At 29.7% G+C, this 19,105-nt stretch overlaps 1 protein-coding gene across 3 annotated transcripts in view; it reads left to right on the top strand.

The window, feature by feature from the left end:
• The window catches only part of dac (dachshund family transcription factor), a 60,810-nt gene that overhangs the window by 18,438 nt on the left and 23,267 nt on the right, over positions 1 to 19,105 (top strand). For 2 of the 3 annotated variants that reach the window (XM_014247634.3, XM_070106170.1), the window contains exon 4: positions 14,625 to 14,782. In XM_014247634.3, the coding sequence (XP_014103109.2) occupies positions 14,625 to 14,782 (158 nt within the window). The remainder of the gene's footprint in view (positions 1 to 14,624; positions 14,783 to 19,105) is intronic. The other variant, XM_036366841.2, reaches the window with a different exon arrangement.

Below are 19,105 nucleotides of genomic sequence, written 5' to 3'. Positions count from 1 at the left end.
TATGATTCAATAAAAGTTTTAGTAAGCGATATATAAACAAAAAAAATTTTCTTCTTCAGCAACAACTAGAGTAGCAGTAGTATATATATTGTAAATCAACAAAAATATTTTCTATACATCATCGTGAACTCCATTTTATTTTCTGCGCTTCGTTCTACTTCAGAGTCTTTAAATGTGTATTGTAGTCTAGAGCACTGCATATCGGGTTTTTTACAATATAAATATGTTTAAAAAAACATTTAATATTTTTACTTTACTTCTTTCTATCAGTTATTTATTAATATTTTAAGAGTTTACAAACAAATTTTCAAAAAAAAAAATTCACAAAATATCCATCTTGTCAAGTTTTTTAGTCTTCTGGTCATTGGAAATCGAAAAAGAATTATTCATATATTGTCTTAGAAATATCTTTATGGCGGAAAAATTTTAAACTGAAAAATGAAAATGTCTCGCAAAACGGCGCTCATTTAGAAGATATAATTTATTTCAGTAATTTTTTTTTATTAAATTTTAATTTTTTTTTCGTTTTCGTCATAAAAGAAAATTCTTGACAAATTTCGAGTATATCGGTACATTAGAACTTGTGGTTTTTCGACAAACGCTTCGAAAAAAGTTACAAGTTTCAAGTTAAAACTAAATCGGCCCAATCGCATTGTCAGTAAAATGACTGTAATATATATAATAAGCATTTTTGTTTTGAAGAAATATTCTTGAATATTTGAACTATCGAAATATGAAACCAAAATTATCGCTGTTTTTTTTTAATTTTCAGACTAGCATACCACCACACCCTAATAACCAGACATTACATATTATTTGTGAATGCAAAATACTTCTTGCGTGATTTTCACCAATTTTCTGTGCGGCCATTTATGTCAAACCCTGACAGTTAAACCGCAAAACGTTTCGTTCTCCTCTGCGTTTGACATCTCCCGTTCCACCTTCAACTGTCACTCCACCTTATATGCCCTTCGACTGATACTCGTGATAGAGACATCCAAGTGTTGGTGCCACATATATTTTATTGCCATTTTCTTTTCTGCATCTCACAAATTGCAAATGAAATGTGAAATCTTAATCGATTTCACGATCTCTATTCTAGTTGTTTGTCTTGCGTCCAGCATTTTTGTTGTTCTTTCGTATTTGCCAACGAACTATACACTATATACACGCTGATCGTCAGTGACAGTTGTGGCAATCAGTCGACTTTCATTATTACTCTGCGCTTTTGCTCCAAGCCAGCAGGTTGTGTGGGTTGACGAGTTGTGGCTTATATATGTATGTACAAAGATATTGGTATGTAATTGGTGCGGTGTGCGGTGTGCTCATGGTAGTATTGTATGTTAACCACGGTGCTTAAATGACGTTTACATTTTTGTGGTCTCTGATCTCTGCAACCAGCTTCTTGTACTCGAGCTGCCAGACAAAGCGGCGTTTACTCGAATTTTCAGTTTGTTTGAGCCTTTCTTTGTAGGTGTGGATTAGTGTTGGTGTGAATATATATGTATAAGTATTTATATAGGCATCTGCTGGGTAAACCGCAGTGGAATAAATTGCATGTGGCAAAATTGTGTTAAATGAGACAACTCAACAAGTCTTATTGATATTATCTCATTTGACATTGACAAAAGTGGAATTGGTTAAGAAGAGGTTTCATATTGCATTTAATTATATTTTTAAGGTACAAACTTTTACCATAGATATTATATGCATTTTAATAAATAGATGTAAGAGAAACTTGTTTATTGAGAGCATTTTCAGCTTTTTTTATAATATAGGTATAATATAATAAGTCATAGATTGAACAGCAGTGTTTAGGTATGACGCAAAGCACCGATTAGCGGTATATAGACCCATTTTTTATAAACCTAAACCAAAAGTATACCTTTTGATATACAAATATTTTGAAATAATAAACTTTTTTCTAATGCTTGCAGAAAATTCTTTAATAATTGATAATTAAAATATATTTTTTTTCTAGAATTATATGTAAAATTATATTTACAGTTTTAAAGAATCTATTGTGAATCTCGAATTTTTTATCATCCGCTCAATATTTCTGAGACTACCTCTACTTAATTAAATTTTTATTAGAATCTTGCTTTATAAGTGTTGGCCCATGATATCTGCTTTGATACTGTTTTCTTCCTATCTGTAGCTTCTTACTAAAAATCAAATAGTTTTACATGATTGAGAAAATTTATTTTTGTTTATTTCGCTTATGAAGTTATCCAAAACATGCTTCTAAATTTTTAAGTCATATATCAAAACCGTTCTAAAGTTATGGACATTTAAGCTGTTATCTTATGTTGGATCTTTGGATCGCTATATTATGTAAATAATTAAATTTTGTTTTATTTTTGTTTTATACATTATGTGTGCTCATCATTGATGGTTATCTTGCAATTTTTTACTTCTTGCCAGAAACATGTTACTAAAAATCAAATAGTTTTACATGATTGAGAAAAATTATTTTTGTATATTTCGCTTAAAAATGTTTAAAAAAATATGCTACTTGAATTTGTTGTCATATATCAAAATCATTTTAAAGTTATAGGCATCTGAGCTTACATCTTTTGTTAGTTAATTGGATCACGGAGGTGTGTAATCACTTTTAAAATAAGATTTTAAGGCCTAATATAGGTAAATTTAGCAGTAAACTTTGAAATTTATAACATTTGAGGTTATGTTGGAGATCTATAAGTCTACTGAGGATTTAAATATGACTGTTTAACTTTCTTCTAACTAATGAAGGAGCGATAAAAACAAACGTTCATGTTTATCCTGATTTTCAATGTCAATCCTAATAGGGTCTTTGTAATGCTAACAGGAGAAATTTTAAATACATTCATTTCAAAATTGGCTTCCAGGCTGTTTACAAACTATCATTAATTGGTTAGGGGGTTATATCCACTTGTGAATTTAAAAAAATCGATTTCTTGTACAAATAATTCGATATACAATTTTTTTATTTTTTATTATAATTTTTTTATTTATTATTTTTTTTTTATTTATTTTTTTTATATTTTTTTTATTTATTTTTTTATATATTTTTTATTTTATTTTTTATTTATTTTTTTATTTTTATTTTATTTTTAGTTTTTGAGGTTGATCTAGAATATAGTTTCAGAATTTTTTAACTTGGTGTAATGTGCTCCCCAAACTTTTAATACATAACCGACTAGACCGATCGATTTAAAAATTCCTCACGATTATTATATAACACGATATTAGATATATTTGTCAGGCAAAAATCGAAGTAACAAGATTTTTGACAATAATTTCGATGTTTTAGACACTCTGAATGTACATTTTTTTTTTTTACAAAATTTTACTTTTATATAAATATACTAATAATAATTTTTTTGACTTCTGGATTTAAGAAAGTTTAAAGCAGGTACTCCTGGCGATTGGCTACGGGACCAAGGGAAAACAAAATTTTTCAAGCATAGTTACCAATTATTATAGTACATTCAATTCTAGAAAGGCACATTATTACAATTGGTGTTTTAAATAAAATACCACTTCAAAAAATTTACGAAAGTACATGTGTTTTGACTTGGAAGTGCATATATTACCCCTTAAAACATAAAAAGTTCATCTATCAAACTTTTTCAGTAGAAGCTTCCATAATTCAATTCCTACTGAATAATGAAGCACTGGCGAATTCATATTTGTTTTAAAAAACAACATAACTCGCCTTCCACATTCATCAAATCTTCCTTATTTAACTATAACTCTGGTTCCTCAATTTCAATATTCATATGGCATATATGCTATATACTATAGTATACTACATATTCGACGTCGACGCCTTCAATTATTTCTCTGGCATTACCGTGGTAACTTAATTAAATTTAGCGTGCTAATAACTCATTTAGTTCAGATTGAGAAAAAACAAATTCAAATTCAAACTGTGTAGTTATGGCAAAGGCATAGAAGATGAGTGGCAACAACAAAAAGGCTAGCGTATAGCAATTAGACGCAGCGAATGTGTTACCATGTTCATATATTTTACACTGTTACTAACATATTAGAAGAAAATAAAATATGCACATTAGAAAGGGTCGCTGAGACCCGAATAGATTCATTTTAAATTCAAGAAAACAAAAATGAAAGGTCAAACATATTTGAAAAGGACTGGATATATAAATATATTTCTGTAAATATTTTGAAGTAAAAGTTAAGTCTTAAATATGAAAAATAAAAAAAGAAATTGATTAAGTAGCCCAGAGCACTATTGGAAGAATTAAGAAAGTTTCCTACTAACTTTAAGACTTTGCGTCCCTACCTAATATCGCTGAAAAGCTTTATACAAATTTTACAAAATTGTCTGGGAATCTGTTAGTTATATATACAAATGCATGTATGTACATACATATGGGCTCAGCAGGCTCCGCGTATTTCACTTCGAAGCAAACTGACAGCTTTTTTGTCTGGGTGATGATATTTGCTCAGTGGTAATTATTCTATATATAACTCATAAAAATATGTTAAAAATAATTATTTTGTTGTAACTATATTTTCAGTTGTATTTTTAATGAAGTGCATTTTTGTTGTTGTTTTTGTTACGTTCGACGCCCTCTTCACTCAATTAAATCCTATTCAAACAAGCGAAATCACACCTTAGTCAGTTATTTGTCGAAATTTTTTTCCTCATACATACACGAGTGTTAATTTTTTTTTGCAATTTCTGACATGTGTAAAATAATTAGAGTAACAAAAAACCGATTTAAAACAAACGGCTTACAAATTAATTAGACTATATGAGTGGTAGACGCTTATTATTGCTAATGTTGCAATACAATGCAATCGTTGGAATGAAATAACAATGGATAGCAATATTGCATATCTGCAAGAAAAGGCATATATATATTATATATATTTATATGCTATATATGCATACTTATACCTACATATGTAGGTACGTTCATAGAACGCTATCACTGGTGCCATATAATAATTTATAAATTATGCACTATAATTGGGTGTATAATTTTTTCAATTAATACTGCTTGGAATGGTATACAAAGAAAATTTTTGTAAGTATTAGCTACATAAGCTACATAATAACCGTTTAATAATAATAAAAACTAACGTCTTCAGCTAAAATTTAAGAATTTCCTTTAGTGTTAATTAAATGAACTCAAAACAAGAAATAGCTATAATACCCTTCACAGGTGCATTTTTTATAGGTTAAAAGGGTATAAAAAGAAATGTATCTTGATTTTAATCATTCAGTTTGTATGACAGCTATATGCTATAGTTGTCCGATTTGAACAATTTGTTTGGAAATTGTAGCTTTGCTTTGAGTTATACTCTGTGCCAAATTTGGCGAAGATATCTTGTCAAATGAAAAAGTTTTCCAAACAAGGACTTGATATTGATCCATTACTATTTATGCGAACTATATGCTGTAGGCTATAGGGGTGCGATATTGGCGATCCCGACAAATAAGCAGTTTCTTGTGGGGAAAAAGGCGTAAGCGAAACTTCAGATCGACATCTTAAAAACTAGGTAACTAGTTCACGTATATATATACATACAGACTGATATACAGATACTGCTAAATCGACTCAGTTCGTCACGCTGATCATTTATAGTATATACATACATACAGTTAAGCGTCTCTGACGTCTTCTTCTGGGTGTTACGTGGCAAGCTTTATAAAATGTACAAGATATAAATATATAAATACATGCACCCACATTTAAAGAAAAAAGTAAGACCAAAGCAATCGCTAATATTCATTGTCACTTTGTCCAATGCTTTGAAAATTCCTCTGAATTTCTTGTAGCCACAATCAAAGTGGAAATCGATTCAACCATAAAGAATTACAATAACTATTACATTAAGCGTGTAAGAGTCACTTTTAAGCTGCCAATTCGTTGAAAAGCTGAAGACCACACAAAACAAAGACTAGACACACGAGCCAAAAGGAAATTCGAGCTGCCTGAGCTCTTTTTTAAATGTGGTGTAGTAGCAGAGAATTCCTGCTAATTTGTGACTTGCCATGACAGACACTTGTATCTTGTTCTTCCACTTAACTGGTTGGCGTCTACTGCCGGTGGTCAAGTCCAAAGGTGACAGCAATAAATGCATGCACAAGTGTAAGAAGTCTTTGAAGTTGCAAACTGAGATGACATTAAAGTGAAAATAAATTATTGGCTAACTAGGCCGGCTTGCGTTTAAAAGCGACTATTAAGTTGAAACTTTTTAAGGGGCATGCGAAAGCGTAGGTTTTAGAAATTTATACGAGAAATTGCTGGCGTTAATTGAATATTTTTTAGAAGTCCGTCAATTATAGAAAAACTGATTTAAAGCCAAAAGCATGCGTTATTTATTATACTATTGCAGTATTTCGTTTTTTATGTGGTTCAAGACAGCACGAGTTCCTAGAATCGCCGTCGCCCGTCGTGACCCTCTTGAAAATGTGATAAAATTTCAATATATATAAATAATAGATTGTTCAGAATGAACTTAAATTGCAATGGGCAGTTAATAATTTATATAATCATTTTTGGGTAGAAGAATTGCTGCATACTTCTTAGAAATCTCTATCTCCTATAGTCTTATTATAGTATTATCAGAGGTGGCAGCCATTGAACAATATGGGGGGAGATCGGAGACAATCCTCAAAGCGGCCCGGTGCTCTACAACAACTGACATTAACACCGGGCTTTTCTGATACGAATTGGAATTTACAATAATTTCTGAAATTTATTTTTAAAGTCAAATGCTGCATATTTTCGTCGTATCATATGCTAGATAAATTTGTTTAGGCTTCAATGTTGTTGTTATAAATATTCGGAAGAACCTCTGGCGTTTATCTCTTCACTTACGGCATTAAAACACGGATAGATCTTCTCGATCTGAAGATTTCGAAGATTATTTCCTTGAAACTTTTCCTGAAGTATGCAGCTGCAATACAAACTGACCGATCAAACTCAAGTCCTTGTATGGAAAACACTTTTATTTGTTAAGATATATTCACGAAATTTGGCACAGATTATTATCCTACCCATCGCTGCAATCTACGCATAAATTATTTAGATCGGACTACTATAGCATATAGCTGCCATACATCTGCACTCATCTTCAGAATGAATATCTGTATTGGAGGCGAACTTCGGTCTGTAGCCGAGGTCCTTTTGTCTCTTTGACTGTTTGTATCCGCTGATTCAGGCATCGGGGAAACGGTTTCTTCCATGCAGACACTTTGGATTGTCTTATCGTTTGTCTTGTCTGCAGGCTTTTGCCTTCTGAAGGCATTTAATTCATTGTCCGTTTATACTTTTTGGTTTTGCTCTCGTTTGTTTTCATTATTTGCATTATTCATGTTCATGTTGTAAGAGTTCCGCCTTTAGCCGCTATTTCCACTCGATCCTACAGTTGCATTTTCCGTCCCTGCGGTTATCTATGCATTGCATTGAGGCATATTCAGAGCCAGGGCTATAGTACTAGTCAGGATTTAAATCAAGTGAGCTTGTACTGCCAACATAATGGTGACGTAGCATTGAACGTAATTGAAGGCCTTTCATGGTAACTCGTGGTACTACTTCGTTGTTTGATTTCTTAATCTGTCATCTGTGCTGTGCCCTTGGGCGGAGACTGCTTATATTTTATTCACAGCAAACCTACATCTTGCAGGCCGTTCAGTAACCGACATCTATGAACCCGGATGAGTTTAGCAATTGGAGATTTTTTGTCTAACGACTTCCGTTTCAGCGTCCCTCGTCGCTCTGTTGCCTCCCTCTCATGGTTAGAGGAACCCTCGAGGTAGCCCCTGTGCGGTTGTGAATGCATATTTCGAAGCGGTATTTATTCACCCCGTCACCGGAGATTCATCGGATGTTTCAGGTCCTTTAAGCCAAACCCTCCTCTTCTGTCGCTGTCTGGTTAGGGGCTGCTTATTGGGTATTCGCCGCTAACCTATGAACCACCAACAGTTCACCATGCTGAGCTCAGCGATTTTACTCAATCTTAGGCATTCCTTGTATATTATATTAATATCATATTTGAAAATTAAAATTAGTAAATTTTTCTTTTAAACTTAATTTTTATTTTATTTGTTTTGCTCATAAAGTTGCATCACAAAAAGCACACAGTTAATCACTGTATATTTCTTTAATTACATACATATGTATATATTTGCACACTTATATGTGGGGCCACACATAAACTAACTACGCAGAAGATTTTTGTTTTTGATAAAAATTTAAACACGAATATATATCTAAGTAAATATGTGGCCGTATACTTAAATTTGTTTGCTCGAAAATTCCAAGTTAATAAATAGGTAAATACATGCAGAGTCAAAACAAACGTAATACAAATAGAAACAAATTAAATCTTAAGTTAAATATGTGCACAACAAAGCTATTTATGCGCCATGTATACACAAGACACAAGACAATTATTGCACAGCAGCAAGCAGCAAGCGGCAAAAACAAAAACAAATACTGCAGATAATGGCTTGAAGGAATTATTAAAAGACCAATAAATAAATACATTCGCACATGTGCAGCTGTGTTTGTATGTATGTGTGCATGTGCAGAGAGTTACTGTGAAATATTTGTAAGAACGTGAGTTTTTTATTGCCAAACGACAAATATGTGCGCTTATAAATATGTTGTTATGTGACACGCTTAAGCAAATTTGTTAATATTATTAATTTATGCGACTTGATTGCATTAAACATACATACATATGTACCAATACAATTAATTTATGGTTAATGGAAGTTTCATAAAATATTATGAAATGCATGGGTTATAACGGTTAATAAAGTTCGCGTAGATGATACAAAAATTAATTATTAAAAATTGAAAAAAAAATAAAAATTATTTTAATTGAAAAATAATGAAAATTTTTAAATTTATTATAATTTTTCTTTTCATTTTATATTTTGCATTTATTTTGTGTAAAAGTTATTAATTAGTAAATTAGATTAAATTTATTGTAATATAACAATATTTTCAAAATATCAAAATTATTGATATTTTTATAAATTTTTATAAATTTTATGTTTTATATTTTATTTTAATTTTTTCACTTAATTTTTAGAAAAATTATTAAAATTAATTTACTTTATAATGCATTAAAAAATTGTAAAATTTAGTAATATTTAATGTTTTTATAGCAATTTTTCTTAACTTTTCAGTTTATTTATTTATAAAGTAAAAAATATATAAAAAATATGTAAAATTTAATTGAATTTATAATTATTTAAACAATTTGAAAAATTAAATAAAATAGATATATATGAAAGTAACAAATCAGACATGAAGAGTATAAAAATATTTCATTACATTAAAAAAATTTTTTTGAATTATTGTTTTTTTGAAAAACTATTAATTAATTATTAAATTTTACAATTTTTTTTCTTGTTTATTGTTTTTTTTTTGAAAAATTTTTCACCAAACAATGTTTTAATTTTAGTTACATAAAATTAATAAAAATATTTTATTAAATTTTACAAATATTTCTAAGTAATTTTTTCCGAACATATTAATTAATTAGTAATAATTTAAAATTTTGTAGAATTTATTTGTTTATATAATGTTTTTATTTATCGTTATGATTTTTTCCACATTATTTATTGTAAAATACATAGTTAGAAAAATGCGCAAAATTTTAATTAAATGAACTTTAAAATAATCAAAAAAGTTTGTAAAATTTTATAATCTATTTTTATTTAACTTCTGTTTTATATATGAATATAATTTTTCAGTTCATTTAAAAATAAGTAAAATTTAGTTTTATTTTATTAAATAGTTATAATTAAGTAATTAGTTAAACTTTATAATTTGTGGTTATTTTCTTAATTTTAGTATACTTTTTTCCACTCTTTTTTCTCATAAATTAATATAGGAAAGTTGTAAAGAATTGGAAATAATTTTGTTTAATAGTTTTGCTAATTAATTTCTATTTTTATCTTTTTATATATTTTTTCCCCTTTATTTTTTCAATAATTAGTAATCTATTTTTATTTATTTATGTTTTATTTATTAATTTTTTAAATTTAACTTAATAATATTCGAAAAAATCGCAATTTTTCGTTGTTATTATTGTTCTAAAAAATTAATAATTGAAAATATGTATATAATATATATATATATATAAATATAACTTTAATTAAAAAATTGTATCATTACTAAATAAATTTAAAAAAATGTTTACAATATTCTAAATAAAAATAAGTTTTCTATCGTTTTTTATTATTATTTTTCAAATCATTTTCTTAATTTTCTTATACCAAAAAAACAAAAAAAAATGAAACGCAAAATCGTACAATATTTATCTCGCTTGAACTCTGCACCCGCTTGACTCACCTGCTTTTGTTGTAAATAACAGGTGGAGAAGCAAAAATAATAAAAAATACCTACTCTGTGACATCTTCAAAACAATTGACTCATTTGCTTGGAATTAAGTACCAACATACATACATACATACAATATAACACACAGATATACTGCTCGCAATGGCTGGAAAATGAAATCTTTCTGTGAATTTCTGCACTCATGTGACATCTCAGGGCTAACTTCTTTAATCGCAATCGCTTGCAGATGAATTGTATTGTAAATTTCATGCAGTGCATGCCAACATGGTGTCAGTCTTTAAGAATTTATGATATTTCTCAACATCTAGGTGGAAAACACCAACTGCTTGACGAAGGTGAAACCTTTGTTAATTTCTTTAACATACGATTTTATATACTCCTTATGCTCCAAACGATATATTTTAATATAAACTTATATATTATATATATTTACTAACTTCACAATCCCAGTCATATTTTAAGTTATACAGTGCATGCAAATATTTATGTCACCGGTTTTTTTTACTCCTTTTAATTAAATATTCTTTAACCGAATTTTGGTTGTACAAGTTCATGCAGATGTATGTACATATATATATACTTAAATGTGAATGAGTGTGCTTGATAGCAGGTGCTTGGATTTGCCAATTTTTGCGCTTTTGTCCAAACCTCACATCTGTGTACATATGTACATACTCATATGTATATACTTGTATGTATGACAGTTTGTATGTGTCCAAATATTGGTTTGGTGGATTTTGATATATTTACTAAATTTACGGATAAGATTAAGTTAGATTTTTGGCAATAAGCTTAAGTAAATTGCAAAATTTAGATAACGCTTAAGATTAATAATCTTTTGTAGAAAGCACGAAAGGTTGTTTTTTACACAAAACCTATTATGTTAATTATCGTATATATAATTAAAAATATAATGTCAATTAAAGAATTGGGTACATTTCATTATGGAATAGCGCCCAAAAAGTGTGAATATAATTTCAACAAATAATTAATATGTCGGATATTGTAAGAAAGTAAAATACATCTAATGATGATACAGTCCACAAATTGGTGAATTTCAGGTCACTGCGTCTATTGCAGCAGATCAAATATATATCTCAGCTTCGGGTTACTTTCGAGTAGCTGCAATTATGAGGTCGTTTAACACAGAAAACGGCTGAGTTTCGTTTACGAATACGTACAAGGACAAGCAGTTCTACATAATTTATTAATCAATTTTCACTAATAATTAACATATTTATTTGTTATCTGTATGTTTTTCTAACACTGCGTATATTGAAGAGAAAACCTCTAATGGAAATTTTAATGTATTTTTAATGTACTATACATTTTTTAATGACGCGTTTCCAGCAAATATATAAAAAATATATTGTATTATATAAAAATATAGAAAACGAAAACAGAAAATAAATATAAATAGACTTTTAATATTTTTTTTTAAATTGAATTAATAGAAGTTTACATATTTTTAATTATTAATTAAAAAATAAATAAAGTGGAAAAAATATAATAAAATAAGAAATATGAAATTAATTATTGTTGAATTATTTTAATTAAAATTTACATACGTTTTCTTTCTAAAATAAAAGTTTTTTTTTTTAGTTTTTGATAAATTAAATTAGTTGAATTTAACATAGTTGGAACAAGTGGAAAAATTATAATATGATACAGATTATTTAAAAAAATAGAAATTAAATAACTAAAAATATAGAAAATAAATAAAAAATGATTATAAAATTTTAATAAATTATTATTATATTACATTAATAGAAATATAAATATTTTTGGTTTTAAATTAAAAAAAAGTGTAGAAGATTATAATGAAATAGAATATATAAAATAAATCAAAATCTAAATACTACTAAATACTACTTTTAGTAATTCATTATAAAAAAAAAATTATAAACTGAAAAGTTCTAGTACAAAAAATATAATATAAAGATTTAAAAACAAAAAATAATTATAAATAACTTTATATTTTAAATTTTTTTTTAATTATTAGTAAACTAAAGTAAATTGAATTTACAGAATTTTTTATAATTAATTATCAAAAAAATTAATAGTAAAAATTACAATATAATAGAAAACAGAAAATAAATAGCAGTTGATAACTAAATGTTTAAAATTTTATAAATATTTTCTAAATTAAAATCACTGAATTTTACATATTTTTTAATAAAAAATTGAAGTGGATAAGTTATACTAAAAATACAGAAAATAAATAAAAGCTGTTTACTAAATTTTTAATTTTTTTTAATTATTATTAAATTATTGTATATTAACTGAATTTTTACATATTTTTTAGTCGCACGGAATTGTGGAATTGGATAAGATGAAAAGTATTCAAAACTTTATATATTTACGAGTATTAATATACATTGCTTATTTAAGGGGTTAAGCCAGTCTTGAGCCTTTAAAAAGGCGTAACAATTTATTCTGGTAATAAGGAAAAGGGAATCGAAGTTCGTTTCTCAGGCTTTTTTCAACATATTTAGGTATATGGTTGTATAAAAATAGTTTATATTGGCAGTGTAATACAAAACGGACGATGAAGATCCAACCCCGATACTCTCGACGATGATTTAAAAAACGAGTGCAATCTAAAACAAAATAAAAACGGCGGCTTAATCTACTCAAAGCATTTTAGTAAAGGGCATATTCTTTGTGCAAAATGGCGGACTAGTCAAAAATGTTTACCTAAAAAATTCGTTGTAAATTGTTTATAAAAAAGTTGCAATAACAACTGAAAAATCGTACGTAGTTTAGTGATTATGTTGATGCAGCTGCAGTTAACATTTTAAGCGAAGATCTGCGACAGTCTTCGAGTGAAATCGGCCGATTTGAGTAATGCAGTTTTGCGGATAAGGCGTTCTAACTTTTATGTGCGGAAAGTGAAAAAAAATATATTGAATGTTGTGAATCTTAAACTGGCCTAACCTCTTAAGATATTTTTATATATTATATTATATCAATCAATCTAATAATCAAGAATCAGCATGTAACGCTATGATCTCTTATGATTTGTTCGTTTAATATTTCAAACGTAAAAGACGCTACAAGCGCTTCGCACAGTTCTCATTCTATTTAAAAACTTTTTATAAAATTATAAATATGATAATAAAAAAATTTCAATTATAACTTGTCATTTTTATAATCAAAAATATATCAATTAGTCTTCCCATTTGCTAGTTCAAAATTATTTTATCCAAACGTCAGCCTTCTAATTGTTTTGTTGCTGTGTAAATAAAGACATCATGCTACCTTTGAACACACATATGCATACATACAAACATATTTATGTACTTATTGATATTTACATTTCTAATCTCTTACGTGAACAGTAGCAAATGTATTTTGGCTTGCGTTCCGGGAAGTGGCCGCGTATATTTGCTGCACGCTGAGATATATCTACGTATGTGTGTATGTACTCGCATGAGTCAGTAATAAATCATATTAGAATAAATGAAAACACCTTATAGTGGGAGAGCAATGCGGCAAAAAGAATTCTCGAAATTAAATTTCACTTTCTTTGTATTTATTTGCAGTTAAATAAATAAAAACAATTTTGACTTAGTAAATAGCGCAATTGCGGACTAATAAATAAATAATGTTAGACGTAAGCTAATACCTAGAATAACAACAAATAAATATTTAGTTGTGCAATTAAACTGCATAGAATGCGGGAGATAGCGACGTAGTATGATGTTTACAGTTATGCGCCTGTCAACGAGTCAGCAAAGAGAATGATAAATGGAGTATTTGGAGATATGAAAATAAAATTTTTTTTTTGGAAAAAATTCTAATTTTTTTAAATAATTTGTGTCAAAAATTTTTCTGTGAACACTTTTAAACTGAAATTTCCAAAGAAAAAAAAAACTGTATTATGAATATATTTCGAAAAAGAACCAATAGTTCTTGGTTTTGGAAACCGTAAAATACATATCTATCGTAGCATTGAATAGAATTCTGAATATAGTATTCTGTCGAAATCACATTTTAAAACTTTTGTTTTTTTGACTGAAATTTCATTGAAACAGAAAATTTCAAATGAAATTTTTAAACAAGCTGAAAAAATATAATTTCTACAGAAATTATTTTTTCTCTGTATAATTAACAATTTATGTAAACATTTCCACTTAAATAATTTTCCTTGCAATATAATTTATTTTAAAAATATTTATTATGGAGACACAACCACGCTGCTGTTATCCGATTAAGAAAAAAAGAAATTTTTCACTGTGGTTTGTGCTACTGACACTTGGCATTATTTTAACCCAACAGTAACTCTCTGCAATTCCGCAGTTCCAGACCGGGTCGACCGCCAAAACGTGGCCCCGTCGGTTTGTCGCTGCCGCCTACACACCTGTCGCAACATCCGCAGTTAAAGAAACATCGACTGGATAATGGTGACTACGCATACGAGAATGGCCATATTGCTGGTGAGTAAACAAAGTATAATTTTTTTAAAAATATTTTTAATGTCGACATAAATTGGTTAAATTAAATATTAAAGGGTTAAGTTGTTGTTGGAAAAGACTAGCAATAGCTATAAGTAAACACAATTTTAGAATTTTTAAAACTATCTTTAATATATAAAATAATATTTTTTAATACTCTTTTACTAAAATTAATCAAGGGTCAGTCGAGAGCCATAAAACAAGATCTAAGCTTTAAGATTTTTTATAGTGAAATTTTGATACAAAATTTCAGTGAATATACCACTTATCGGAATCATCTTTTTAAGAGGGCCTCAACTCTATCAGAAGCAAATCTCTATCTCTATCTTAAAAAAAAAAATGAAAAACGGAATCTTATTCTCTTTTCTCAAAATACGAACTAAGAAAAAGATGTTAACTTTCTGATGAAAATATAGGAGCAGTAAATTTTTTATAAAAGTGACATTTTTCATGAACGGATCGAAGCCCAAAGGGAATGTTGGGTGAGAAATCTTCTATCGAGAGCTCTCAATCCACACTTTTTTCAAAGAACTCTGTGGTGTCCTTTAAGCAGAAGTGGTAGGAGATGTACTTCTCTGAAGTGCGTACACCTAGCGGCTTTCATAATAAAGTTGTCTGGGTCCCTGACCACAGCATAATCGTCGGAAACTGTAAAGCCGATGAGCTTGCATGAAAAGGCATTCTTACCCAAATTACATTAGGATGGGAACGAATAGTGGTTCTCCTGTGTCTATGGGTGTCGCGTTGGTCAACATCTGGACATTTTCTCCTTAACTGTCCAACCTTCGCCAGACTAAGGTTGAAGCATCTCGGTTGCCATACTTTTTACGTACCCGGCGAATTGTATGGAATTGTTACTAGCCTAAACTACAGTGAATTCGCATTTAAAACTTCAAGTGTATACGTGCGATAGTCCCTGAGTACTTGGTCACTTGCTTTGAGAAATGAAGTTTCCCGAAAAAGGATCTAGCGTTTTTGGGAACAAAAAATCAATTTGGGATGCGCGACTGTACTAAAAACTACCAATTGCCAGTGCTGAAAAAATATCATTGGGGAGAGACATTTTTTTTTGCTATTCTACCAATGATTTAGGACCACAAAGTGTACTTCAAACCAAAGGAGAAATACATTTTTTGTAAAACATAGATTGGTTGACCTCTTAACAATAAACACGAACCGAAAATTAAGACTTTGCACTGCTTTTTAGATAACTTCAATAGACATTAATTCTATCGCTCTCTCTAAAGTATTTCATTACTGTTATATATATCTTATAAATCAAATTTTGGAAAAGAAACGTTGCGAATTCCACATTTTTCTCGAATTCTCACAATTTTCTCCAAAAGAAATTTCTCATTTTCCACGCCGAAAGCGATAACAATAAATCGAAAATCGCAAATCAATCAAAACTCATCGCCAGCAGCCGTTGAAATTACACCAACAACAAGTCTGGCCACAACAAGCACAAATAATTTGTTTGTGTGTGCGTTTGCAAGCAAGGCATCATCAATGCCAAATCAATAATAGCCAACCAACAGCAAGAGCAATAATAACAAAAACAACAACAACGAAAAACGAACCTTACACAACAATGCCAAACCACAATTGCCGACAATAAACAACAATAAGTAATTGCAGCGACGAATGCAACAAAACAGTTAATAATCCGCGTGTACAACAAAAAAATATTAAACTACAATAGTAAACGCAAAAGGAATTCGCAAAAGAGAAATGCAAAAAAAAGTTTTATAAAACCAAAAAAAAAGAAAATAACAAACAGTTGAAAAGTAGCTGGGAATGCTGCAAGAAAAGTATCAGTTCCAGGTTTTGACTGAAAAATCACTGTAATTCCACAGAAACATAATTCATGGCTGGCTGACTTGCTGCATCGTCGGTTGGTTAGATTTGACGGCGACGTTCCTGCTCGGCCGGATTTGTGTTTGACTCTGTCTGTCCGTTCGTGTTGTCTGCCATTATGTTTGCACCAAACCACGAATATATGTGGTATTTATTATTCTTTGCTACACATTCGCTTATCCACTTGCAACTGGGTAGCTGCAGCGGCTGATAGCAGTGTTGCACAATTGCATTCGAAATGGAATGGAAAGAAATCATTTTAAGCCTCGCAGAAATGATCGTGCTGCGAAAATTGCGAGTTTATTTATTGACAGAGTTGCGAGTGGTACTGAGTTGTTGTGTGCATGGGCACTGTGGTTACAATGTTTATTTGTTAAATATTTTTCATTTTTGATTGGAATTGAAAAAAAATTCTGAAAATACATTTATTAGTTGAATTTTTTATTGCTAAAGGCCAGAAATCGTACAATTTAAATTAAGCGGTTAGTTGAGTCTAGAGTGCTAAAAAAGGGCTAACTTTGACAATTTGACAATTTATTCTGTGAGTAAGAAAAAGGTATCGAATTTCTCTTTCTCTCTCTCTGGCTTTTTTAACATAAATTTGTGTATAAAAAATTAAAATTTTTTTGTTGATAAAAAATGCTCGTTACCGGTCCAATTTTTGGAATCCCTTCAAAAAGGCTTCTACGGCGACGGTGATTTTAGGAACTCGAGTTGACTAAACCATAATAAAATATGAAAAAAAATTTAAACCTTGGCTGCACCGAGGCTATAATACCCTTTATAAATATAAAACATATTTACAAGGACTTTATTTCGATCGTTCAGTTTGTATAGCAGCTGCAGAGATTGTACCTAGGCCTTAGCAATTATTATATATTATTGCCTTAGGCAAATTTCGTAAAGATATCTTGCCAAATGAAAAACCTCCCCATACAAGCTTTTGATTCCGATCGCTCAGTTTGTATGGCAGCTATATCCTATAATGAGCCGATATCCTCGGTTTCAAAAAATAACCTGCTTCTTAGAGACAAAATAATTTGTAACAAATTTCAGGTTGATATCTCAAAAACTGAAGGTCTGGTTCGTATATATACAGACGAACGGACATACGGAGCAGCAAAAAATTCGTACGCAGTTGACTAGATAATATTATTGTAAAGCTATCATTAAAATTTTAAGCGGATACGTGCAAAATCCTCTGAGTGCCATCGCCGCCTGATTTGAAAAAAATCGAAAAAAATCTGACTTAAATTAGATGCATTGCCTGCCAGCATTACTTTGGAATGATTTGAGTTATGGAACATTAATTTGAAGAAGTTATCACTATTTCTAGGGTTCGGTCTTGCTAGGTCATTTTTTATTTCACGTTTTCAAAATTTTTTTTGAAACTGAGAAGAGCTCCGGGAAACAAATCTAAGATGACTTTAGTTTTATCAGAAGGGAGTTGAAAAGCTTAAGGAATGACCTTAAGACAAGAAAAAGAAGAAATAGCTTTGAACTAAAGACTTAGAACAGTTTCATGGTTTTTTCAATGACATGGAGTTACCGCTTCTCTTAAAATTGTTATAAAACGCCACAAATATTCAAATGGCAAAAGCACACACAGTACGCAATGCAAAGTAGGCTTCATGATGATTACGACTGTGCAGCTTAAGCGTGCACACATACATACATACAGACATACCCTCGTATGCATTCGTTTGATTTGCGATTTCACTGCCATTGCCAAAGCAAATCATCATAAAAATCGTTCATTGTTAAGTGCACTGAATAAATGAATGGCTGTTGGGTGGACCAAATGACTGACTGACTGACTGACCACAAAAGCAAAAAAAATCTTAAGAGATAAACGTTATAACGTTTTTGCGATTTGCGCAGAGAAATCGGCTTAAATTTATTGTTGTTATACGCAACATGCCGAACTCAAGATGGCTGCAATTGTGTGTGAACAGTTAAACTGGGTTAAGCATGGGTAGAATGCTAGTCCCTTCCACCAAAATACGGCCATATCACTTTTTTTTTTGTATGGAGCTGAATACAAATGCCACAAAAGCGGTAAATTCAATGTAATAACAATCATATAACAAGGATTTATATATAATTAGGTTATTAAAAGTTGTGGTGACTTTCTGAGCCGATCATGTTATAGGCGATGTGTCCTGATATCAAATTCTGATTTAGTCAAAATTTGAAATAATAGTAAAAAATCTTAAAGCGAGCGCTGCTTTGATTGCGTTTTCAATTTTTGGAACAATATTCGGTAATATAATAAAACAGTACGAGTAACTTGATAGACTATATAGGAATTGTATATAAGAACGTGAATAATTACACCGATTCAACTGAGACCTTTATTTGTTGAACACCGAAGCTTTCGTTTGTAATTGTTAACTCGTGAATATTTTGTTATCCATCTCTGAGTATTTAAAATACATAAAACATAAT

The sequence above is a fragment of the Bactrocera oleae genome, chromosome 3 (assembly GCF_042242935.1).
Source record: "Bactrocera oleae isolate idBacOlea1 chromosome 3, idBacOlea1, whole genome shotgun sequence".
NCBI classification, from domain to species: domain Eukaryota; kingdom Metazoa; phylum Arthropoda; class Insecta; order Diptera; family Tephritidae; genus Bactrocera; species Bactrocera oleae.
This window is presented reverse-complemented; position numbering and strand designations above follow the sequence as displayed.